Source organism: Budorcas taxicolor, chromosome 6 (genome assembly GCF_023091745.1).
Source record: "Budorcas taxicolor isolate Tak-1 chromosome 6, Takin1.1, whole genome shotgun sequence".
Classification (NCBI taxonomy): domain Eukaryota; kingdom Metazoa; phylum Chordata; class Mammalia; order Artiodactyla; family Bovidae; genus Budorcas; species Budorcas taxicolor.
In genome coordinates, this window is record NC_068915.1 from 86079515 (window position 1) to 86107460 (window position 27946).

The 27946-nt window shown below is 38.8% G+C and overlaps 1 protein-coding gene across 1 annotated transcript; it reads left to right on the top strand.

Annotated features, from left to right (window-relative positions):
* Window positions 1–10233: 10233 nt before the first annotated feature.
* Window positions 10234–27946, top strand: ENAM (enamelin). Its single transcript, XM_052642358.1, has 8 exons — window positions 10234–10284; window positions 14418–14486; window positions 14604–14654; window positions 15811–15852; window positions 17651–17929; window positions 18984–19046; window positions 20468–20518; window positions 25049–27946. The coding sequence occupies exons 1-8, from the start codon at window positions 10234–10236 to the stop codon at window positions 27944–27946; spliced, it is 3504 nt and encodes a 1167-aa protein (XP_052498318.1).

The window sequence follows — 27946 nt, forward strand, 5'->3', positions numbered from 1 at the left end:
TGGGTTTAGTGTTACGTATTTTATGTGATCCACAATAAACTTTTATATGTAGTTAAAATGTTCTCTTGTTGGAATGATTTCCAAGAATATCCCTTCTTCCCATGCCTAACTCTCAATACCTACTCATTCTATATGTGACCTAAAGGTGTCAGACCAGAGAAAATACTGTGATATGGACATGTCTTGGAAGCTGACCTGGCAACATGTGAGGAGAGGAGAAATTGGGCTTTAAATGTATGGATGCTATAATAGAGGTCAGGCAGTTAGTAAAAAAGCATTGTTTTTCCAGACTTTGTAATGCCTGTACTATTTGTCAACTCTTTAAAATATGAAATTTGTTTGCAATTTCTTTTATCTAAACAAATATTTTTTCTTACCTAAATTTTGTGTTGTTTTTCTTAAAGAAAAAGCCTCCAAAATTATAGTAACTAAGGCCTCACATAACCTGGATCCACTGTTAATTAAGCCACCAAATTTAGCTTAGCAACCCCATGGACTGCAGCCTGCCAGGCTCCTCTGTGCATGGGATTTTCCAGGCAAGGATACTGGACTGGAGTGCCATTTCCTTCTCCAAGTAACCAGAGTGAGAGGGAAATACAGAATGTTACATATTTCTTGTTATGGCAAAGGAGGAAATAAATCATGATGATAGTTGTAACAAAAGTGATTGATATTCCTAAAATGAGGTGTAGAAGGTAAAGACACTGGTCTAGATACTCCACTAACAATGTAACTCCAGAAAAATAAGTTATTAGATGTCAAGAACAGCAAGATTCTTCCTGAAATAAAATTCTAGCAGAAATTTCCTCTGCAGAGTTTTATATAATGCATATTTAAGTGATATAGTACAGCTTTCAACCATATTTTATGGGAAAGTCCTTCACTAAACTTGAGATTCTGTTTGAGTAGCCCTGCTCACCTTTTCTAGCCATATGTCTCACCCCTCTCAGTCCTGGAGTTCTTTTGCAGCCATTCTAGAGTTCTCTAAGTTGTTAGAATTCACCTTGTCCATTCTTCCTCCAGACTTCACAATAATGCTATTCTCTGCCTTGAACATGTTTCTGTGTTTTTCTGGCTACCTTTAACTCAGAAGTCAGGTTACAGCTTGTATCTCACTTCCTCTGGGACACCTTCTTTAAAGTCCCTCCTACACGCTCTGAACTGCTCCAGTCTTATTTCTTACTACACAGCATTATATCCTACACCTCAAAGTCTAGATCTGCTATTTAATAAACAGCTCCATGAAGGTACAGACTCTTTCCATGGTGTTCCCAATCAAAATATCACACACTTGCACTGTATCCAGCACATGCTGGGCACTTTCTAGGAAGACTTCCTACATCTTTCTCTCATTTGTGAGTTGTAGTAATGAACCTAATTAAGGTGATTCTTTAAAGAAGCTAAGCTAATGTAAGGGTACAAGCTACCAATGGTATGACCTGACCTGGACACAGATCTAGGAATTCCCAGGAAGGTGGTTCTATAGCTCTATTCCCAAATCCATTTCTCTCAACCAGGCATTTCAGCAGAACTGAACTGCAAATATTTTAATTTTCTCCTTAGCATGCAAGTCCAGACTACTAGGACTCTACTCTGCTGATGAAGGACAATATCACAGGCTTTGGGAAACAAATAGGCAGATTCTTGTTAAGGAAACCAAAAAGCAGTGAAGGCTAAGGACAGTCCTGAAGTCTCAGGGTTGGTGAGAGATCAATCAAGAACTAGGAACTAGACATTCTGAATCCCTGTGATTTTCACCTCCAGTTAACTCCAAGATACTCAAATAGGGACAATGGCAGTCACTGTTATCAAAGAGAAGCTAAATAAGCTGTCCTTTAACATCACTGCTTCAATCCAGGCCGAGACAGCATGGAGTAGAAAACAGAACAGGGATCCTGGAGTCAGAGTGTCTGGCTTTAGCCACTTACTGACTATGTAACTAAACAAGCTACTTAATCTTTCTGCGTGTTGATTTCCTTATAATAAAATGTATATAATAATAGACACTATTTCATAGGGTTGTTGTGAGCATTAGTGAGAATAAAGCCATGAAAAGTGCTTAGAGCTGCATCCAATGCATACAATAAATGGTCAATTTATATATTATTTCCATGGTGAGATAACATCACAACCAGCCTCCATGAGGTATAAAAAGTAGAAAACCACCTAACTCTATGAAGCACTTACTATGAGCTAGGCACTATTCTAAGTGCAGGGTATACATGACTCAGTATTTCGAAACTCAAGGCCTATGTTCTTAACTGTTGGGTTGCGTTTTCTTCTCAGACTGAAGAAGATGGAGAAGGTGGAGAACAAGCTAACCTTCTTAGATTCTCAGGCATTGTTAAGCTGACCTTCAGTACATATAAACACTACCTGTGAGGGTGGTCCAAATAAACAACCACCTGCCAGCAGTAACTCACTGGCATCATGGAGTAATTTCTGCATTTGTAGATCAAAAGCTACACTTAAACTGAATAAATCTGATAAACTTTATTATCCAGTTTTTTCCTATATCCTATGGATGTTTCATTGCTCCTTGAGAGGTTTTTTGGTTTGCTTTCTGTCTTTTTGCTCTTTTTTCATCACTAAGCACAACAAGGTGAAACATCCTTTAAACTCTTAATGAAATCTGTCAGTGGTCAGTAACAAAACAGTTACTGAGCAAGCTCTAATCACAACCCCAGGTAATATTTACATATCTATTTATGGCATTTATTTCAGCTATGTACTATAAAGACTTTAAACAAATTAACTCATTAAATTCTCAACAAACCAATGAAGGAAATACTATTATTATCCTCCATTTTACAAACAAAGAAACTAAACCTTACGGACTTTAAGTCACTTGACTGAAATTTTGAAACAATTAAGTTGCAGGAACCAGAATTCAAACCAACTACTAAGCTCTGACTTGGAAAAATTTCTATCCCAATAGCTTATACAGGATGGGTGGGAACCTCACCTGGGGATTTACATAAAGAGGCTGCTTGGGAAATGTCTGTAGAATAATACATTATTAACCATTTAAACTTTGAGAGATTAAAATACACTTCCTCTTCCCTTATGAAGGAAAGCTTCTCATACTTAGGGCCTGAAGCTAACCAGACAGAAATCAAGACTGTGGATGCTTATATACTATTTGGCCACCTAATGGTGGATTCCAAAGACTCTACTTTATCTCAAGTGTCCCAAATTCAGTAATCTTGAATTGCTGGAGAGTTCTACAAGTAATAATCCACAGAACTTGAGTGGATTATTATTAGTAGAGCTTCAGCATGATAGTCATGCTTAGGAAATGAGAATTATCACTGCAGTTATTACTCTTAAGTCCTTAATTATGAAGTGTAATGTGGAACCACAGAAGTACTTTAATGTATTGATCAGATACTGATCATCATTCAGTGCCTGTTAGGTGCCAGATACTTTACATACATTATTTAAATTAGTTCCTAAAAGAAACTTATTACCCCCATTTTATGGAACAGGAAATTTAACAGTTGGAAAATATATGGCAAGTTTTAACTCAGGTTTGGCAACTCCAAAGCCAGCCCCTTTCCACCCATAAAAATCAAAAGATTTTTCTGTTCCTGGTGACTTAAAATCTAGGGCAATAAGATCATGTTAGAGAGAAGGAAAGTCACAGACTTTTGAGGATATAGGTTCTCCTTCGGGGGCAAAAAAAAAAAAAATGCATCCACATACAAACACACAAATTCTTAAAATTTCATGGGGTTTTGGAGCCTTAATAAGCAGCCTTGTTTTATGGACAAAAAGGGAAACACAGAGGGAAATAGAAAGAGACAAATTCTAAAAATTTTAAAAGACAAATCACAAATATATTCAAAAACTGCTCTAATAGTTTGGAGGGAAACAGTATTTATAAAGTAAAGATAATTGGAGTAAAGGAGAAAAAGTCACAAAGGATTAGTTTTAAACAGTCTATGGAATTAAGCACTTGTCTCGTGTTTTTAAAGAAAAAATGATGCTTGGTTGTTTTTCTCAATCCAATCCACCACTAAGAGTCCACTCATTCAGTACCTTCAGTTCAGTTCAGTTCAGTTGCTCAGTCGTGTCCAACTCTTTGTGACCCCATGGACTGCAGCACGTCAGGCCTCCCTATCCATCACCAACTCCTGGAGTTTACCTGGGAGTAAACTCCTGTCCATTGATTTGGTGATGCCATCCAACCGTCTCATCCTCTGTAGTCCACTTTTCCTCCCATCTTCAATCTTTCCCAGCATCAGGCTATTTCAAATGAGTCAGCTCTTCGCATCAAGTGGCCAAAGTACTGGAGTTCTAGCTTCAACATCAGTCCTTCCAGTGAACACCCAGGACTGATCTCCTCTAGGATGGACTGGTTGGATGTCCTTGCAGTCCAAGGGACTCTCAAGCATCTTCTCCAACACCACAGTTCAAAAACATCAATTCTTCGGCACTCAGCTTTCTTTATAGTCCAACTCTTACATCCACACATGACTACTAGAAAAACCATAGCTTTGACTAGACAGATCTTTGTTGGCAAAGTACTGTCTCTGCTTTTTAATATGCTATCTAGGTTGGTCATAACTTTTCTTCCAAGGAGTAAGCATCTTTTAATTCCATGGCTACAGTCACCATCTGATTTTGGAGCCCAAAAAAAGTAAAGTCTGTCACTGTTTCCATTGTTTCCCCATCTATTTGCCATGAAGTGATGGGACTGGATGCCATGATCATAGTCTTCTGAATATTGAGTTTTAAGCCAACTTTTTCACTCTCCTCTTTCACTTTCATCAGGAGGCTCTTTAGTTCTTCTTCACTTTGTGCCTATAAGGGTGGTATCATCTGCATATCTGAGGTTATTGATATTTCTCCCGGCAATCTTGATTCCAGCTTGTGCTTCATCCAGCCCAGCATCTCCCATGATGTACTCTGCATATAAGTTAAATAAACAGGGTGACAATATACAGCCTTGACATACTCCGTTTCCTATTTGAAACCAGTCTGCTGTTCAATGTCCAGTTCTAACTGTTGCTTTCTGACCTGCATACAATTTTCTCAAGAGGCAGGTCAGGTGGTCTGGTATTCCCATCTCTCAGAATTTTCCATAGTTTTTTGTGGAGCAGCAGTGAGCGGCAGCTGTGTGGCACTGGAACAGAGAGTGGTGGCTGAGCAGCGCTGGAGTGGCGAGCAGCCGAGAGGAGATACCGCACATCCAAGGTCAGAGAAACCCCAGTAAGATGGTAGGTACTGACAGAGGGTATCAGAGGGCAGACAGACTGAAACCACAATTACAGAAAACTAACCAATCTAATCACATGGACCACAGCCTTGTCTAACTCGATGAAACTATGAGCCATGACGTGTAGGGCCACCCAAGATGGACGGGTCATGGTGGAGAGTTCTGACAAAATGTGGTCCACTGGAGAAGGCAATGGCAAACCACTTCACTATTCTTGCCTTGAGAACCCAATGAACAGTATGAAAAGGCAAAAAGATGGGACACAGAAAGATGAACTCCCCAGGTCAGTAGGTACCCAATATGCTACTGGAGATCAGTGGAGAAATAACTCCAGAAAGAATGAAGAGATGGAGCCAAAGCAAAAACAACACCCAGTTGTAGATGTGACTGGTAATGGAAGCAAGGTCTGATGTTGTAAAGAGCAATATTGCATAGGAACCTGGAATGCTAGGTCCATGAATCAAGGCAAATTGGAAGTGGTCAAATAGGAGATGGCAAGAGTGAACATCGACATTTTAGGAATCAGAGAACTAAAATGGACTGGAATGGGTGACTTTAATTCTCCTGCTGCTGCTAAGTCGCTTCAGTCATGTCCGACTCTGTGCGACCCCATAGACGGCAGCCCACCAGGCTCCTCCATCCCTGGGATTCTCCAGGCAAGAATGAACATTATATCTACTACTGTGGGCAAGAATCCCTTAGAAGAAATGGAGTAGCCATCATAGTCAACAAAAGAGTCCAAAATGCAGTACTTGGATGCAACCTCAAAAACGACAGAATGATCTCTGTTCGTTTCCAAGGCTCACCATTCAATATCACAGTAATACAGGTCTATGCCCCGACCAGTAATGCTGAAGAGGCTGAAGCTGAATGGTTCTAGGAAGACCTACAAGACATTCTAGAACTAACACCCAAAAAAGATGTGCTTTTCATTATAGGGGACTGGAATGCAAAAGCAGGAAGTCAAGAAACACCTGGAGTAACAGGCAAATTTAGCCTTGGAGTACAGAATGAAGGAAGGCAAAGGCTAATAGAATTTTGCCAAGAGAATGCACTGGTCATAGCAAACACCCTCTTCCAGCAACACAAGAGAAGACTCTACACATGGACATCACCAGATGTCAATACCAAAATCATATTGATTATATTCTTTGTACCTGAAGGTGGAGAAGCTCTATACAGTCAACCAAAAAAAGAATGGGAGCTGACTGTGGCATGAGCTCCTTATTGCCAAATTCAGACTTAAATTGAAAAAAGTAGGCAAAACCATTAGACATTCATGTATGACCTAAATCAAATCTCTCATGATTATACAGTGGAAGTAAGAAATAGATTCAAGGAATTAGATATGATAGAGTGCCTGATGAACTATGGATGGAGGTTCATGACATTTACAGGAGACAGGGATCAAGACCATCCCCAAGATAAAGAAATGCAAACAAGCAAAATGGCTGTCTGAGGAGGCCTTACAAATAGCTGTGAGAAGAAAAGAAGTGAAAAGCAAATGAGAAAAGGAAAGATATACCCATTTGAATGGAGAGTTCCAAAAAATATCAAGGAGAGACAAGAAAGCCTTCCTCAGTCATCAGTGCAAAGAAATAGAGGAAAACAATAGAATAGGAAAGACTAGAGATCTCTTCAAGAAAATTAGAGATACCAAGGGAACATTTCATGCAAAGATGGGCACAGTAAAGGACAGAAATGGTATGGACCTAACAGAAGCAGAAGATATTAAGAAAAGGTGGCAAGAATACACAAAAGAACTGTACAAAAAAAGATCTTCATGACCCAGATAACCATAATGGTGTGATCACTCACCTAGAGCCAGATATCCTGGAATGTGAAGTCAAGTGGGCCTTAGGAAGTATCACTATGAACAAAGCTAGAGGAGATGATGGAATTCCAGTTGAGCTATTTCAAATCCTAAAAGATGATGCTGTGAAAGTGCTGCCCTCAATATGTCAGCAAATGTGGAAAACTCAGCAGTGGCCACAGGACTGAAAAAGGTCAGTTTTCATTCCAATCCCAAAGAAAGGCAATGCCAAAGAATGCTCAAACTACCGCACAATTGCACTCATCTCATACACTAATAAAGTAATGCTCAAAACTCTCCAAGCCAGGCTTCAACTATACGTGAACCATGAACTTCCAGATGCTCAAGCTGGTTTTAGAAAAGACAGAGGAACCAGAGATCAAATTGCCAACATCCACTGGATCATTGAAAAAGCAAGAGAGTTCCAGAAAAACATCTATTTCTGCTTTATTGACTATGCTAAAACCTTTGGCTATGTCAACAAACTGTAGAAAATTCATTCAGTAGCTTAGCTGGGTTTTTAAAACATGGATTATTCCATGACTACTAACCAGCCTATGGCAGAGAAAAGGGTAAATGGGGACTTCCCTGGTGGCTCAGACAGTAGAGAATCTGCCTGCAATGCATGAGACCTGGGTTCGATCCCTGGGTTAGGAAGATGCCCTGGAGAATGGCATAGCAACCCACTCCAGCACTCTTGCCTGGAGAATCCCCATGGACAAAGGAGCCTGGTGGCCTGCAGTCTGTGGCATCACAAAGAGTCGGACACTGCTGAGTAACTAAGCACAGCACAAGGGTAAATGGAGAAGCAGTCAGGTGAGGTTTAGTGGCAACTCCCAACAACCTCTATGGCTAAGGTTGGTATCAAAACCGTAGCCTCTATGTGAAGGGTACAAACAGAAACCAGGGGCATCCAGCATCACAATTCCCATTGTATCTCTGTGAATACACTGTCCTCTAGGTGTCCTACCACTTGCAAACTAATGTCAGCATACACATGGTATTGTAATTCCTACTCAGTTTCTACAAAATCAGATAAAGACAGTCAGACACTTGGAGCAGATATAAACTTGCATACCTTCTTGGACACACACAATCTAAAAAGATACTTAGATATTTGGATAGATATTTAGAGATTAATTTAAAGTTAACTATTCTGGTACAATGTTGTTTTTTGTAGTACTAAATTCATGGAGCTGAAGGGCTAAAAAAAAAAAAATTCAGTGTTATTTGGCCCAAGGGGAAGAACACGACACCTCTCAGGCCTTAGAGAACAGCACCTTGTACAACACCTGGGTGATCTGATGTGCACAGTCTGACCAATTAGGAAACAGCTTTGGGCATCAAATTCAAAAATTCTTACTAATTAATGCCAACCTAAAAATAAGCAGCAAATATCACCACCACAAATGGAGCCACAGAGGACAGGGGAACCTAAATTCAGCAAAAATAACTAATCTTGCTCTTATCATAGAAAAGAATAACTGTCGTGTTTATTTGTTTATTTAGCAGTGAAATCTTTATTATGGAAAATCAAACTTCTAAAAACATCCATAACATAATCCCTTCAGTAAATTTCTCAACTCAGATCTTTGTGAGGTTGTATTATCATGAATAGCTGAGAGCTAATTTATCATTTTGCTTTTCTCTTCAATAACTTTGAATCCCCAGTAACTGACATGTATTTGACTTCAAAAAAGAACACTATGTCCTGGAAACATTCTGTAATATAAATCAAATCAAGTCACTGAGGTGAATATTCTGGGCTTCCCTTGTGGCTCAGCTGGTAAAGAATCACCCTGCAATGCGGGAGACCTGGGTTCGATCCCTGGGTTGGGAAGACTCCCTGGAGAAGGGAAAGGCTACCCACTCCAGTATTCTGGCCTGAAGAATGGACTGTATAGTCCATGGTGTTGCAATATGAGTTAATTTTAATTATATATTAAATGTATACTGAAGAAAGAAATGGCAACCCACTCCAATGTTCTCACCTGGAAAGTTCCATGGACAGAGGGGCCTGGCAGGCTACAGTCCATGGGGTCACAAAAAGTCAGATACAACTGAACACACACACACACACAAATATATACTAAGTATATTAAATTAATTACATATTTTGGCCTGCCTTTTGATGATGGTCAATGATTTATGACAACAGCACATGGTTAATATTCACCTTTGTTCCCTAAATATCTTTGTATAAACAAAAGTTTCTATACTTGAAAAATCCCAAATTCATCAAGGAAAGCATCTTCTAAATCTTACTGCTGTAAGCTCATTTTCCTGGACTGTTATTATACATAATGAGAGACTTCATTTGACAGCTTCTATAATAACACATTATAAATTTCACATTGGATGTGTTTTTTCACCTTAAACACTTGAGATGGCAAAACCATCTTTCTCAAAGCTGATTGGTTGTGCAGGTCTACAACAGTGCTTAAATGTGACCCAAGCTTTCTGACAAGGAGGAATCTTTTTATTTTAAGTCTTTTTGGTACAGAACATGACATATTTATGAAGAATTTTTGTTTCATCATTAAGAAATAAATGTGACTAGCTCCTGAGATCTCCCTGGCTTTAGCAACTTGTAGTTTTTTTCAATGTAGACTATTAAGAATATATTTCAAAGACAGGTTAGCAAAGTTCAGGTAAAAGTTATTTTTTATATACTGGAGCATCTAACTGGCATTGGGTGAGTATTAGAGATTATCAACATAAATAATACAGTTTCAAATAATGAGCTTAATTCATAATGTTGATTGACTTCCTAATTGCATTCTTTGATGTTGGCTGATAATTATTTTTATGTAGCCTAATCTTCTGATAAAACTTCAAACTGCTTGGTTTAGTTGGTATATTTATTTTTCTTACAAGCTTTCTTCCAAACTACTTAGATTTCATTTAACATTGGGCTAATGTACACATCCCCACTGAGCAATCAAGTTTTGTCAACTTTGTCAACTTTTGTCACTAAAGGTATCTCAAAGTACGGTGCCTGGGTCATTTTCTGATTTAGCTTTCACCCTACTCTTAAAGGAACTGAAGATTAAGCTTGATTTTGAAGACTCTTTAATAAAGGTAGATCTGAAGCTTTTCTACTAGTTCCTTCATTTATTTGCTTCAGTTCTATATTTAGGTTTCTTCTCATGCAAAATCTATACTTTTCTTAAAGGCTTATGAAAATTTTGGTGAAAAAATGCTGCTGCAGTGTAGGCATGAAGCCTCTTCTCCTAAGCTAGATTACTTGGTGAGTATTTTCATTTATTTTTCCTAATACAAACAGATCACATATCAAACTAAATATTGTCAGAAGTACATTTGAGAAGATAAAACTATTTAAACATTTCAAAAAAAAAGAGATCTGAGTTGACAGATGGAATGTTAGAACTAGAGCTAAGAACTTACATAGTCATTGTATCCCACAGCAATCACAGTAATTAAAAATACTTTTTTGAAAAAACAGCTAAGTATAGACTTTCATCTGATCATGAACTTTTAGACACAGAATGAATCTTAAAAGTCATCTAACATAATATGTTAATTTTATAAAAAGAGAAAACAAGTGACATTTTGTACTTACAAAATAAAAGATCACATATTCCCATATGAGTATATAATGTTATCAAGAATCTCAGTGACTGCTACCATAGAAATCAGATAGATAATTCAGCAAGAGAGAAATTAAACATACAAAGTGAGTGAAGCTGCTCTGTCGTGTCCGACTCTTTGCAACCCCATGGACTGTAGCCTACCAGGCTCCTCTGTCCATGGAATTTTCCAGGCAATAGTACTGGAGTGGATTGCCATTTCCTTCTCCAGGGGATCTTCCTAATCCAGGGATCAAACCCTGGTCTCCCACACTGTAGACATACAAAAGTTCCCCCAAAATCTTGGGCCATAATCTTAGAAAGTAAGATTTAGGAAAGGATTTACCAATATTCTCCTTATTAACTTCTTTGTGTTGCTATAGACTATATTAAACACATTAACTTCAGTTATTTTTAATTCTCCACAATGTTATGATTCTAAATCTTTATTTAGTAGGAAAGGCACTCACATACTACTTCCTTCCTTTGTTTAACTGCACTCTTCCAATTTCTCTGATATATAAAAGGTAATTGATTACACCTACTGCTTAGGAAAATGATGAAGTGTTCTCTAATTATAGTGCTTCTAGACAAGCAAGCAGAAGGGTGAAAACTGGCTCAAGTCACTTCTAGATCATTTCATGCCCAGAAAATACTGGGTTGGCCACAAAGTTCATTCAGGGTTTTTCTACAACATCTTATGGAAAAACATGAATGAACTTCATGGCCAACCCAACAGAAGAAACAAAAGGAATGAACAAATACTGGAGTCTATATCCTGATTAATATGCTAGGAATCGTCTTGCATCTACTAAATCATGAAAATATATCATTCTGATTAAAACCTTTATTTTTGTCTATTGTATATGCAAATGAACAGTTTCTATTTTTTTTTTTGCTGAATACAAAACAATAGTATAGTAGTATACATAGTCAGTATACATCAGACACTATGTGAAGCCCTTTACATTTCTTTTTTTTTAATTAATTTTAATTGGAGGCTAATTACTTTACAATATTGTAGTGGGTTTTGCCAAACATCGACATGAATCAGCCACGGGCACATAGGCATTCCCCACCCAGAACTGCCATCTCACCTCCCTCCCCATCCCATCCGCCAGGGTCATCCCAGTGCACCAGCCCTGAGCACCCTGTCTCATGCATCAAACCTGACCAGCGATCTGCTTCACATATAATATACACATTTCAATGCTACCCTCTCAAATCATCCCACCCTCGCCTTCTCCCAGAGTCCAAAAGACTGTTCTTTACATCTGTGTCTCTTTTGCTGTCTCACATATAGGGTCATTGTTACCATCTTTCTAAATTCCACATATATATACGTTAGTATACTGTATTGGTGCTTTTCTTTCTGGCTTATTTCACTCTGTATAATAGGTTCCAGTTTCATCCACCTCATTAGAACTGAATCAAATGCATCCTTTTTAATGGCTGAGCAATACTCCATTGTGTATATGTACCACTGCTTTCTTATCCATTTGTCTGCTGATGGACATCTAGGTTGCTTCCATGTCCTGGCTATTGTAAACAGTGGTGCAATGAACATTGGGGTACACGTGTCTCTTTCAACTTTGGTCTCCCTGGTGTGTATGCCCAGCAGTAGGATTGCTGGGTCGTATGACAGTTCTATTTCCAGTTTTTTAAGGAATCTCCACACTGTTATCCATAGTGGCTGTACTAGTTTGCATTCCCACCAACAGTGTAAGAGGGCTCCTTTTTCTCCGCACCCTCTCCAGCATTTATTGTTTGTAGACTTTTTGATAGCAGCCATTCTGATTGGCATGAGATGGTACCTCATTGTGGTTTTGATTTTCATTTCTCTGATAATGAGTGATGTTGAGCATCTTTTCATGAATTTGTTAACCATCTGTATGTCTTCTTTGGAGAAATGTCTGTTTAGTTCTTTGGCCCATTTTTTGATTGGGTTTTTTATTTTTCTGAAATTGAGCTGTAGGAGCTGCTTATATATTTTTGAGATTAATTCTTTGTCAGTTGCTTCATTTGCTATTATTTTCTCCCATCCTGAAGGCTGTCTTTTCACCTTGCTTATAGTTTCCTTCGTTGTGTAAAAGCTTTTAATTATGTCCCATTTGTTTATTTTTGCTTTTATTTCCATTACTCTGGGAGGTGGGTCATAGAGGATCTTGCTGTGATTTATGTCAGAGAGTGTTTGCCTATGTTTTCCTCTAGGAGTTTTATAGTTTCTGGTCTTAGAGATCTTTAATCCATTTTGAGTGTATTTTGGTGTATGGTGTTAGAAAGTGTTCTATTTTCATTCTTTTACAAGTGGTTGACCAGTTTTCCCAGCACCACTCATTAAGGAGATTGTCTTTTCTCCATTGTATATTCTTGCCTCCTTTGTCAAAGATAAGGTGTCCCATAGGTATATGGATTTATCTCTGGGCTCTCTGTTTTGTTGCAAATGGTAGAGTTTCTTAAGGAATTACCTTTAGAATAAATCTCGTTCAAAGATGTAAATACAAGAATTAATTATACAAGCCTTGCATAATTAACTAGAGTGGGGTAAATAAAATCCATGAAAACAATCTCCAAACTTCACATATAAGTCTATAGTATCAAACTTCCTCTGTGTTTAATCAGTGTCTAACAAAGAGACACATCTATAGTTTTGCCTTTTTCTCCTGTTTCTTTTACCAGCTCTTGAATATTTGCAAAAAGATAAAATAATAGAAATAACAGTAATAACAGAAACAATAGCAGAAAGAAGAAAAGCATAGATTCTAGAATATTCCTGTTTATATAACTAGCCTTTTTATAATGGAATGTGGTCTACAGCACCTTAGAACATAGCTCAAAGTACTGATTTTGTTCTCCTGCGTTTTTTTTTAAATTTTTTATTTTGGCAACCCACTCCAGTATTCTTGCCTGGAAAATCCCATGGACAGAGGAGCCTGGTAGGCTGCAGTCCATGGGGTCGCTAAGAGTCCAACACGACTGAGCGACTTCACTTTCACTTCTCACTTTCATGCATTGGAGAAGGAAATGGCAACTCACTCCAGTGTTCTTGCCTGGAGAATCCCAGGGACGGGGGAGCCTGGTGGGCTGCCGTCTATGGGGTCGCACAGGGTCGGACACGACTGAAGCAACTTAGCAGCAGCAGCAGCAGCATATAGCCGATTAGCAATGTTGTGATAGTTTCAGGTAAGCAGCAAAAGGACTTAGTCATACATATACATGTATCCATCCTCCTCCAAACTCCCCTCCCATCCAGGCTGCCACATAACATTGAGCAAAGTTCCATGTGCTATACACTAGGTCTTTGTTGGTTATTCATTTTAAATATAGAATGTTCAAAATACTGATTTTGGATTGTACTATCATTCAAATTGAGATTATCCTCAACGGTGAATATAGTCAGACACTACTATGCCTTTCTAAACTAGCCTAGCAACTAGAAATTTAAAATCACCAATATTTATATTTTTCAAGATAAACTCCTAATTTCTAATTTCCACATTCCAGTGCTATGAACCATTTTCTCAAGCATCAGTGTATTCTCTGTCTCTGCCTCTCTGGCTTTTATCTTTCCTTTTTAAGCAAATTAGAACACTACCAGGTAATAACTGTCTAATAGTTTCTTAATGCAAAATAAACACGGCAGCAGAGGCCCCTGAGATTGTGTTTATCTATACTCTCCTTGAAAAATAGATAGGCTAGTGCTTAGATAAGCACCAAGTGCTTATCTAATGCTTAGGTAACCCCAGCATTGTTACTTCACAATTCAAAAATAAAATCCAGTTTTGCATTCCAGGTACCAAGTGGAAAAATGAAGACTCTCCTGGTCTTTCTAAGCCTGCTTGGTTATTCCATTGCTATGCCAGTGAGTATTTTAAAAATGTTAGGACTTTACATTCTGCTGTTGCACAGCTTGAGGACAGTTCTTGGACTTATTTCAATCGATGTTCTGAACTTGTCACACATATTCTCTCACTTCCAGTTGCAAATGCATATGCCCCGAATACCTGGATTTAGCAGTAAAAGTGAGGAGGTATGTATGTTCAGTCTCAGGAGAGACATTTTCCAGAGCCCTTCCTAGAGTTCATTTGAAAAGGAGGATACTAAGGAGTTCCCTGGTGGCCTACTGGTTAGGATTCTGGGCTTTCAACGCTGGGCCTGGTTCAATCCCTGGCCAGGAAACTGAGATCCTGCAAGCTGCGTAGCGCGGGAAATAATAAAAATTAAAAAGGAGACTATTGGGAAACTTTCCAATATATAAAATTTCTTGTAAAAGATGTAGAGAGACTCTACCTCTTAAACTCTCAAATCAAGACAAAGTGAGTTATTTCCCTAGCATTATCCCATCTATGTGCTTCTCCTTTTCAAGGTAAATGTGAATTTTTGTTATAGTTGATGTTAGTTTCCTTGTTAAGTTTTCAAGCTGACAAAGGTAGCCATTTCTACCAGGGGTTGTTAGAAGGCAGTCACTTAAGTATATAAATACATTTCATCTTTTCATAGAATATCAAATTCCTAAGTCCTGAAGGCCAAAAGAGGAGAGCAGAACATTAAAAAACTTCAAAGTAGACACTATTTTTATCCTCTATTATTCTATACTGATTCCTGTCACAATAAAATCTGACTTAAAAATAAAGTGCCACAGAAGTTTTTTTCAGTTGCATATATATATATATATATATATATATATATATATTTTTTTTTTTAGGTAATTTTTAAAACATTTTTATTTACTTATTGGTTGCAGTGAGTCTTCGTCCTGCATGCAGGCTTTCTCTAGTTGCAGAGAGCAGGGGCTACTTTTCATTGCAGTGCATGGGCTTCTCATTGCAGTGGCTTCTCTTATTGTAGAGCACAGCCTCTAGGTGCACGAACTTCAGTTAACTGCAGCATGCAGACTCTAGGGCATGTGAGCTCGGTAGTTGTGGCACATGGGCTTAGTTGCCCCATGGCAGGTGGAATCTTCCCAGACCAGGAACTGAATCCATGTCCCCTGCATTGGCAGGCAGATTCTTATCTACTGTACCACCAGAAAAGTCTGAACTGCACACTTATTTTAAAGTCATGCATAATTAGTAAAAGACATTATGACAGTTGTACCTAAAAATCAGAAAATTAACTTATTTCTTGTGATTTCATTGAATAAAATTTTCACTTTCTGCCACATTAATGAATTCCTTTGGTCACAGATGATGCGCTATGGTCACTTCAACTTTATGAACTTCCCGCATGTAAGTTCCACTTTATATTAATTCTTATGATTTCCTGTTCATATACAGATAATTATATGGTTTGTCTCAGCGAATAAAGATACCAGTCATTATTCACGTTTTAATAATCATTATAAGAATTTCAAGGAAGAAAAATCATTGCATCTATTGTACTTTCATGTAGATAAAAATCATTTATTAATTATACTGCCTCTTTATATCTGAGAGAAGTTGGTTCTAAGACTACACAAGATATATTTACAAATAATGAGAACAAAAAAATAACATAGGTAAATGCTGGGGGGGAGGGTGAAATTTTATGTGGATTATCTTGAAAGATAACACTAAAATTATGAAATTAATTTTTATCCAATTTTTAAAATTTAGATTATACTTCCCACTATGTGCTAACTCATAACTAATTAATAATGAATCCATTATTAATTTAGAATAAAAAATTTTGGCATAATTTTTCTGAAACGATTTTATGATAGTACAATAATCCTATATGTTACTTTCAACTTTTATGACATGATCATGAGACCCGCTGCAGGGGAAAAAAATCGACTTCAATTTTACCTTCATCTTTTTCATTCAAGTCATTCTCTTTTAAAGTCCCTCACCTAAAATTATCATCACTGTCAATTTTTCTTCTTTATCTATTGGGAAACCCAACTTTTCAAACTCTCAATCTCAGTTTTAGCAACTTTGCCAGGGGTTTGAAATTTTACCAACTTAATTAATCATAAAATCTCACGTCTTAATGCAAGGTTGCAATTTCACCTTCCATTAATCCACATGGCATTTGCACACTATTGTGTGTATGTCAACCATAGACAGTGAAAGACTGATTAATGAAGACTGGAGACAGAGACTGGTGATATATCAGAGAGGGAATGTTTGAATGGGAACTCCTGTTGTAAGAGGTTAATTCATACATTACTATTTTCGGATTATAACTACTTTTGCGTCCCTCTTGTTATTGATGTTCACACTAAGTCATGTTCAACTCTCTGTGACTCCATGTACTGCAGCATGTCAGTTTCCTCTGTCCACTATCTCCCAGAGTTTGCTCAGATTCATGTCTATTGAGTCGGTGAAGCTGTCTAACCATCTCATCCTCTGCTGTTCCCTTCTCCTTTTGCCTTCAATCTTTCCCAGCATCAGGGTCTTTCCTAGTACATCAGCTCTTCTCATCAGGTGGCTAAAGTATTGGAGCTTCAACATCAGCATCAGTCCTTCCAATGAATATCCAGGGTTGATTTCCTTTAGAAGCAGCCACCTTGTAACTGTGGAGATTTTCATTGTGAAAACAGAATTACAAGAATTCACCAGTAATCAAGAAGCATAGCCCCATATAAGGATGTTTCCACACATAACATTTTTATTCTTTCTCTCTTTCTCCTTCTTTTGTTTTTTTTTTTTAACACTCTCACTGCCTTTGTCTTCTTTTTTGTTCTTTCTCCTTTCTGTCTCCTTTTTGTAACAAGTCACAGGAATTTTGAACTTGATATCAACTCCTCCGTAACCTGACTTATACATTTCTTACCTGAGTCAGGGCTTCAACGTTAGAAAATTATAAGCCACATTCTTTAACTGAAGTTTTTCACCCAGTTGTGCCTTTTGCTTTGGTTGGTTTTCTGAAAGACTGAAATTCACTTCTGTAAGAAAATGTGTAAAGAAATTCCAGCTAAAGAGCTTAAAGCTTCCATTGTTGACTTAAGTTTCCTGGGCTGAGTTTTAGAGACCAACTGAAGAGGGCGGGGAGAGCTGGAATCTCAGCCCTCATGTGACCTCACTGTTATTTACTACCCTACAGTTGGCACACCTGAGTCCCTTTTATGGAAATGGTATACAGCTCCCTCAGCTCTTCCCACAGTACCAGATGCCCATGTGGCCTCAGCCACCACCCAACAAGAAACACCCACAGAAGCCTTCATCTCCCTCAGCACCCAAACACCAAAGCAAGACAGATCAAGCCCCTGAGACCCCGAGTCCCAACCAGCCTCAACCAAGCGATTCCCCACCAAACCAGCATTTAAAGCAGCCATCACCCACGACGGCTCCGCCACAAGAGGAGGAAACCCAGACACCTCAGGTGAGGCTCGCCCAGCAAAATTCCAAACCAGAGTCATAAATGATCTCAGAGGGATTGGGAGAACAATGCCATCCCCACAAACACACTTTCTCCAGTGCTCCCCAATATGGGTACCACTATGCACAAAATAAGCCTGGTGTGCTGCAGTCCACGGGGTCGCAAAGACTTGGACATGACTGAGCGACTGAACTGAACTGATGTACAAAATAGAATCATGTTCTGTTGCCCTAAAGAGGCTCCTATTAAACTACAGAGGAAACATGGTATGAACAAGGGCACCAACAGAGGATCAGGGAACACATATTAGTTGGCCCTTATTAGTTGTATGGGCACCAACAGAGGATCAGGGCACCAACAGAGGATCAGGGAACACATATTAGTTGGCCCTTATTAGTTGTATGATTCTGAGCAAGTCATTTTGCCTTCTAGACTCCACGTTCATCACAAGTAAATGAAATGTTCTCCAAGTCCCTTACAGATCTATTCTTCAATGATCTAAAACATTGCCCTGAAAGTTAACACTGCTTCCAGGACTTCAGGATAGCATAAGTGTAGCCCTGACTTAAAGCAAGAAGATGTGCAGATGGTTTCTCAAGATCTCATCCAGTGTAGCGCTTATAAAATATTGTCTTGAGTTGATTAACTTTCATAATCAGACCTATTATAGATGTAGAGAATACAAAGTTGAATGAAAAGACACTCCTGGGTTGGAATCCTGGCTTCAATCATTTATCAGCTATGAGATTTGGGGCAAGTGACTCAATTTCTCTGAACCTCAGAATCTTAAGTGAAATGAGAATAATGACAGCACATTATTACATTGGTATGTGAGGATTAAATGAGCTTACCAATATAAAATTCTCAACACATTACCTAGAACATAAGTGTTCAATAATACTAAGTGTTATTATTATTATCATCTCTGCCCTTTAAAATTTCACAGTTTAATGCAAAGGAAGATGTAGACCTCCAAGTTCCAAACAATTGTCTTTAACAGGTTTGTTTCACTTTTCGTTTATCTCATTTCCACGTCACTCTGATTCCTTTGTTCTAGGCATTCCCACCATTCGGCAATGGGCTATTTCCCTATCAACAGCCACCGTGGCATATTCCACATGTGAGTGTTTTTCCCTTAAATTAGAATTGAAAATAATATTATCATGTTGTATCTCAAGCTAATTTCAGTTCATACATTCTAAATAGAATGCCAAATACCAATGAGTAGAGAATATGACACAAAATCATCACATCAGTAATAATGCATTATTGGAAAAAGAAGAATTTTTAAATGGATCTTTTACTCAAATTGGTGACATAAACAGAGCCTAAATAATCCAACACTACTAATAACTTAGTTAATGAATTCATTTCAAAGGGCTGTGCCCCTTCACTACTATTCCTCACCCAAGAGATTAGAAAATACAAAGATTATCCTCATTCAATGTCACAGGGAAATTATGACAAATAGAGTTTAAAACAATGACTAGTCTAAGATCTTTCCATAATATCTTCTTATTTCTAGCCAGACATTTCATTATAAGGAATCTTGCAAAATAATAAGAATCGTTTAAAGTGTAAAATCATCAAAATAAAGCAAAATAATGAAATTGCATGACAAGCATTTAAAAATATGAATTGCAAAATAAACTATCTAAACTAAAGAAACATTAAAGGTCAGTTGCAACTGAACTAACAAAAACAACAATAATAAATATTTGGTGATGCTTCATTCCACTATGGCATCATTTTTTCTTGTCTACAACTCAACAACCAAGAAGGCTTCTTATCACCAAGGAAAAATTTCAAGGAGTAAAACTTCCTTACTTTTTTTTTTTTCCCTGTAAGAGTGACATTCTTTTTACTGGCAATAATGAACTAAGAAAACGAAGGCAGTACCAGGTAAAGATTGAAAAAGCAGATAAACATGATTCTCTGGCTGAAATAGCTTTTAATCTCATCTACATAAAACTTCTGTGGGGGTTGAATTGCTTTTTCAAACCCTCCCATGTGCAGAAACTCAATCTCCAAGTTTGATTAGGAAAATAACCTTGGTTTTGAGTATAAAAATACTATAGTAATAATCCAGGATGGGTTGTCAGTTTGTCAACTTAAATGTAAACATTTTTAAAATAACATCATTATTTAATCTCCATTATTAGATATTCTAATGTGGATATTTGGATCCTCACAGCACTCAAATCTCTCTCTCCCTTCTGTGTGTGTGTGTGCGTGTGTGTGTGCGTGTGTGTATGTGTGTGTTGGTGATGGGACAGGACAACTGCTAAGACATGCAGCCACACATGGTATTTTGAGTAACATAACCAAGGATCCAGTTAAGGTCTTTGTATTTACAAAAATTCATTGATGGTTATGTCATAATTATTAATAGCTAGACTGTAAGAGCAAATGACTCAGAAACTAAAAGCCAGCAACAGTGTTAACACTGACAAACTATTTTTAAAACATCTTGGTATTTACAATCAAATGGCAGCATAAAAAGTGGTTTTCTCTATGTTTATTATGGTTTTCACCTTTCAGAGGATACCACCAGGTTTTGGACGTCCACCAGGTAGCAATGAAGAAGGCGGGGTAAGTACAAATAAAGCTACATTCTTCACTGAGTATTACATTCTGAAAGTCTCTGCTTTTTTGATCCCTATCTAACAAGAAAGTTAAAATCCAACACATGAATCTGTAGCTCAAGCACCCATGATTTTTTAAAAAGTGAAACTAACCAAGTAACCTAAAATAAATGTGATGTATCATTTCTCCTCTACATGTATTGAAACCAATCTCTCTATTCCTCTCTCTCTCTTCCTCTCTCTCTGCCGCCTCTCTAAAAAGCAAGCCTAATAACCTTTGTTCAAAGTTGATTTGGACTGTGAACAGTGATGGAACAACTAGTCAACAGGAATGAAGAAAAATTATCTTAGAATGTTATACTCAGAAGGCAATTAAGTGATCATCTAATACTCTCATTGTACAAATAAACTGAAGCTTTGTCGCTGTTCTTCAGTCACTCAGTTGTGTCCGACTCTTTGCTATGCCACGGACCATAGCATGCCAGGCTTCCCTGTTCTTCACCAAATTCCAGAGCTTGCTCAAACTTATATCCATTAAGTCAGTGATGCCATCAAACCATCTTATCCTCTGGCGTCCCCTTCTCCTCCAGCCTTCAGTCTTTCCCAGCATCAGGGTCTTTTCTAATGAGTTGGCTCTTTGCATCAGGTGGCCAAAGTATTGGAGTTTCAGCTTCAGCATCAGTTCTTCCAGTGAATATTCAGGATTGATTTTCTTTAGGATTGACTGGTTGGATCTCCTTGCAGTCCAAGAGACTCTCAAGAGTCTTCTCCAACACCAGAGTTCAAAAGCATCAATTCTTTGGCACTCAGCCTTCTTGATAGTTCAGCCCTCACATCCATACATGACTACTGGAAAAACCATAGTCTTGACTAGATGGACCTCTGATGGCAAAGTAATATCTCTGCTTTTTTTTTTCTTTTAAGCTTTCAAGTTTATTTTTCCATGATGAACTCTTTACAGTATTGCTTCTGTTTTAGGTTTTGGTTTACTTGGGCAGTGGGATCTTAGCTCCTTGATGAGGGATTAGAAACTGCACACCTTGCGTTGAAAGGCAAAAATCTCCAGGAAAGTTCCAAATGTCCAGTATCTGCTTTTTAATATTCTGTCTAGGGGGTTGTCATAGCTTTTCTTCCAAGGAGCAACTGTCCTTTAATTTTGTGGCTGCAGTCACCATCTGCAGTGATTTTGGAGCCCAAGAAAATAGTCTCTCACTGTTTCCATTGTTTCCCCATCTATTTGTCATGAAGTGATGGGACTGGATGCCATGATCTTTGTTTTCTGAATGTTGAGTTTTAAGCCAACTTTATCACTGTCCTCTTTCACCTTCATCAAGAGGCTCTTTAGTTCTTCTCTTTATGCCACAAGGGTGGCATTATCTGCATATCTGAGGTTACTGATATTTCTCCTGGAAATCTTGATTCTGGCTTGTGCTTCATTAAGCCCAGCATTTCACATGATGTACTCTGGATATAAGTTAAATAAGCAGGATGACAATTTACAGCCTTGATGTACTCCTTTCCTAGTTTGGAACCAGTCATTGTTCCGTATCTGGTTCTAACTGTTTCTTCTTGACCTGTAAACAGGTTTCTCAGGAGTTATGTAAGATGGCCTGGTATTCCCATCTCTTTAATAATTTTCCAGTTTGTTGTGATATACACAAATGTTTTAGTGTAAAATCAATGAAGTAGATGCTTTTCTGGAATCTCTTGCTTTTTCGGTGATTCAGTGTATGTTGGCAATTTGGTCTCTGGTTCCTCTGTCTTTTCTAAAACCAGCTGGAATATCTGGAAGTTCATGGTTCACGTATTGTTGAAGCCAAGTTTGGAGAATTTTGAGCATTACTTTACCAGCATGTGAGATGAGTGCAATTGTGCGATAGTCTGAGCATTCTTTGGCATTTCCTTCCTTTGGGATTGGAATGGAAACTGACCTTTTTCAGTCCTGTGGCCACTGCTGAGTTTTCCACATTTGCTGGCATATTGAGTGCAGCACTTTCACAGCATCATCTTTTAGGATTTGAAATAGCTCAGCTGGAATTCCATCACCTCCTCTAGCTTTGTACGTAGTGATACTTCCTAAGGCCCACCTGGACTTCACATTCCAGGATGTCTGGCTCTAGATGAGTGATCACACCATCGTGGTTATCTGGGTCATGAAGCTCTCTTTTGTACAGTTCTTCTGTGTATTCTTGCCACCTCTTCTTAATATCTTCTGCTTCTGTTAGGTCCAGACTGTTTCTGTCCTTTATTGTGCCCATCTTTGCATGAAATGTTTCCTTGGTATCTCTAATTTTCTTGAAGAGATCTCTAGTCTTTCCTACTCTATTGTTTTCCTCTATTTCTTTGCATTAATCACTTATGAAGGCTTTCTTATTTCTCCTTGCTATTCTTTGGAACTCTGCATTCAGATGGGTATATCCTTCCTTTTCTCTTTTGCCTTTCACTTCTCTCTTTTCTCCAGCTATTTGTAAATCCTCTTCAGACAACCATTTTGCCTTTCTATGTTTTTCTTGGGGATGGTTTTGATCATCACCTCCTGTATAATGTTACAAACCTCCCTCCACAGTTCTTCAGGCACTCTATCTGATCTAAACTCTTGAATCTATTTGTCACTTCCACTGTATAATTATGCCAGATTTGATTTAGGTCATACCTGAATGGCCTAGTGGTTTTCCCTACTTTCTTCGATTTAAGTCTGAATTTGACAATGAGCAGTTCATCATCTGAGCCACAGTCAGCTCCCAGTCTTGTTTTTACTGACTGTATAGAGCTTCTCCATCTTCAGGTGCAAAGAATATAATCAGTCTGGCATTGATTATTGGCATTGACCATCTGGTGATGTCCATGTGTTGTAGAGCTGTCTCTTGTGTTGTTGCAAGAGGGTGTTTGCTATGACCAGTGCATTCTCTTGGCAAAACTCTGTGAGCCTTTGCCCTGCTTCATTTTGCACTCTGAGGCCAAACTTGCCTGTTACTCCAGGCATCTCTTGACTTTCTACTTTTGCAATCTAGTCCCCTATGATGAAAAGGACATCTTTTTTTGGTGTTAGTTCTAGAAGGTCATATAGGTCTTCATAGAACCTGTGGAGCTCATGGTTTATTATGAGCATTGAGTGAGGTAACATATATAAAACTCAGTGCCTAGTACTTAGTAAGTGCCTGACAAGTGTTTCATATATATATATATATATATATATAAAACTATATATAACTATATTATATAGTATACTGCTTAATATAATAATATATAGTACAACATTTAAGTGCCTGACCTCACTTAATGCTCATGATAATCTATGAGGTAGATATTATTTTATTATTTCCCTTTTACAAATGAAAAACTGAGGTTAGCCCAGAGTCATACTATTAGGACTGGTGGCATAGAGATTTTAACCTATATCTGTCTAGAGCCCCACTCTTTAGCACCATGGTTTGTATGTTATGCTATGAGTTTAGAGTTTATCCTGTAAGGTAAGGGCAATTTTAGTTAGTATTTGAGGAAAGTGACAGAACTTTCCCAAACACCCACCCCCCAACCTCTACTACTCTGATGGCAACTGAGAGGCAAGATTAGAGGAAAGTAAAATTATATCCAGAGTAACCAGTGAGAAACTTGTTGCAATAGCACAGGGCTATTGGGGATAAAGGGGGAGGGGCAAAGGTTTAGATTTTATAGATTTGGTCATTAACTGTCTAGGGGAGACAGAGTGGAAACTTGGGAAACTGGGTTGCTGTTTGTTATTTAGTCGCTAAGTCCTGTTCAACTCTTTTGCAACCCCATGGACTGAGGCCTTCTGGGCTCCTCTGTCCATGGGAGTTCCCAGGCAAGAACAGTGGAGTGGGTTGCTATTTCCTTCGGATTCCAAGGGATCTTCCGGATCCAGGGATTGAACCTGATCTCTACTTTGAAGACATATTCTTTACTAGCTGAGCCACTCAGGGAAGCTCAGATTTTATAGATTTGGTCATTAATTGTCTGGGGGAAACAGAGTGGAAACTTAGGAAACTGGGTAGATAGTGGTGAATGCTTATTACATATAGAACACTGGAGAATGAGGTGTGGGGGAAATGAGTCTACTCTGGGTACATACAGTTAGAGGTACTCATAAGATCTTTAGTGTAGCAGTCTTGCTGTCTCAACCTCAGGAGAAAGTCATGCACCAGAATTATGGCTTTATGAGTCACTGGCATGTATCCATATTGAAAAACTGGCCTGTAATAGATTGCTCAAAGCAGGTGTGTTAAATAAGAACAGAATAGGGTGGATAGAGGATGGATTTCTTAAAAAAAAAACAAAACTTATATTTAGAATCCAGGCCTAAGAAGAGAAAACTAAGTACTGCTCAGAAAGTAAGAGTACCAGAAGGAAGAAAGGTAATGGAAACCAAGGAAGAATCAAATTTCTAAGAAAGAGAGCATAACCAGTGGTGATTTTAAAAGTATATCACTAATAGATTTTTCTATTCCTTCAAAAAAATTCCAAGCAGCACCACAGTGGGAAACAGAGAGCAATTATTATTTCCATCTTCTTCCTACAGAACCCTTTCTTTGGATATTTTGGATATCATGGATTTGGGGGCCGTCCTCCTTATTATTCAGAAGAGATGTTTGAAGATTTTGAAAAGCCAAAAGAAGAAGATCCTCCTAAAACAGAGACTCCAGCCACTGATCCTTCTGTTAATTCAACAGTTCCTGAGATTAACTCTACCCAGCCAAATGCACCCAGTCCCAGAGCAGGTCAAGGCGGAAATGACACCAGCCCAGCAGGAAACAACGGTCAGGGCCCTAACACTGTGAGCAACCCTACAGTTCAAAACAACCCTGTAGTAAATGTTACTGGCCAAGGAGTTCCAAGAAGTCAGACCCCATGGAGACCAAGTCAGACCCCATGGAGACCAAGTCAGACAAATAATCATGAAAATTATCCACATCCTAACATCCGAAATTTTCCTGCAGGAAGACAATGGCATCCTACTGGTACCTTTATGGGGCACAGACGTAATGGGCCTTTTTACCGAAATCAAATTCAAAGGGGTCCTCGGTGGAACTCTTTTGTTTTGGAAGGCAAACAAGCAATTCGTCCAGGATATCCAATATATCGCAGAGCTTATGCCTCCACCGCAAGGAGCAATTATCCCAATTATGCAGGAAATCCAGTAAATTTCAGAAGAAAGCCTGAGGGGCCCAGTAAACAACCTGCGGGAACCATTGCCCCTCTGGGTCCCAAACATGGTACTACTGGCCACAGTGAAAACATCCAAAATCCAAAAGAGAAGCCAGTAAGTCAAAAAGAAAGAACAGTCATTCCTACAAGGGATCCAAATGGCCCCAGGAGAAACTCTCAAGACTATGGAGTTAGTAAATCAAACTATAAACTGCCTCACCCTGAGGGTAACATTCTAGTCCCAAATTTTAATTCTATTGATCAACGAGAAAACTCTTATTACCCTAGAGGAGATTCCAGAGGAACCCCAAATTCTAATGGACAAACCCAAAGCCAGAATTTACCCAAAGGGATTATTTTAGAACCAAGAAGAATTCCATATGAATCACAAATTAATCAGCCAGAAATAAGGCAGAGTACACATCCGCCAGTGTACCCTGAGGGATCTCCTTCCCCTGCAAGGGAACGTTTTCCCGCTGGAAGAAATACTTGGAACCAACAAAAAATCTCTCCACCTTTTAAGGAAGATCCTGGAAGGAAGGAAGAACACTTACCTCATCCTTCCCATGGCTCTAGAGGACGTATTTACTACCCTGACTACAACCCCTATGATCGCAGGGAAAACCCACCATACCTTAGAAGTAATACCTGGGATGAAAGAAATGATCCTCACAATACAATGGGACAACCTGAAAATCCACACTATCCCATGAATACTCCAGATCCAAAAGAGACAATCCCTTATAATGAAAAAGACCCAAATGATCCAACTGGAGATGAACCTTTCCCAGGACAAACAAGATGGGGTATGGAGAAGTCAAACTTTAAGACAGCCCCAACAGCTAGGTATGAAGGCAAGCAATATACCTCAAACCAGAGGAACCAAAAACCAACCAGAGGAACCTCAAACCAACCAAAGGAATACTCTCCCTATTCCTTAGATAATCTACCAAAACCCAGGGAGTATTTTCCTTATGGTGAATTTTACCCCTGGAGCCCAGATGAGAATTTTCCATCATATAATACTGCTCCCACTATACCACTGCTTGTGGAAAACAGGGGCTATTATCCTAATAATGCTGTTGAACAAGAAGAAAACACTATGTTTCCTTCTTGGAATTCCTGGGACCACATGGTTCAAATCCAAGGGCAGAAAGAAAGGAGGCCATATTTTACCAGAACCTTCTGGGGTCAGCCAACGAATCTACCCAAAACCCCTGCTAGTCCACCCTACCACAAGGAGAGTCAGCCTTATTTCAGTAACTCCCCAACTGGGCTTCAGAAAAATCCAACATGGCATGAAGGTGAGAATTTGAATTATGGCATGCAAATCACTAGGTTAAATTCACCAGAGGGAGGACATTTGGCTTTTCCAGACTTGATTCCTCCACATTACCCAGGAAATCAAAAAGAAACACGTCTATTTCACCTAAGCCAGGGAGGCCCTTGCTGTGCTGGTGGCTCCACAGGGCCCAAGGACAATCCACTTGCTCTACAAGACTACACTCCATCTTTTGGTCTTGCACCAGGGGAAAACCAAGACACCAGCCCTCTCTATACAGAAGACAGTCATACTAAGCATGAAAGATATACTATATCTCCAACAAGCATCCTACCTGGCCAAAGAAACAGCTCAGAAAAAAGACTTCCTGGAGAAAGTAAAGACCCAAGTCCTTTCAGAGATGACGTGTCCACTCTGAGGAGGAACACACCATGTTCTATAAATAATCAATTGAGCCAAAGGGGAATTAGGCCCCTTCCTGAAGCCAGTTCCCTTCAATCAAAGAATATACCTTGCCTCAAAAGTGATCTTGGAGGAGATAGAAACCATGTTTTGGAACAAACATTAGAAGGCAACCAGCTCAGTGAAAGACCTGTTGATCTTACTCCTGAGCAGCTTATTATGGATACACCTGACGAAGGTCCCAAGCCAGAAGGAATTCCAAGTGAAGTGCAAGGAAATGAGGGCAAAAGGCGGCAACAAAGACCATCTACCATCCTACAGTTACCATGTTTTGACTCCAAATTAACAAAGTATTACACCTCCAGCACTGGGACTCCATCTAGTCTTGGAAGGCAAGGCTCATTTGATGGGGATCCAATTATGCCTACTGAAATTCCTAACTCATTGGCTGAGTCAGCCACTGGGGCACAGTTTCAGAATATAAATCTAGACCCACTTAATGCAGATGATCACACTCCATTTGATCCTCTTCAAATAGGGACCAATCCACAGGACCAGGTTCAAGACTGCTTACTACTTCAGGCCTAG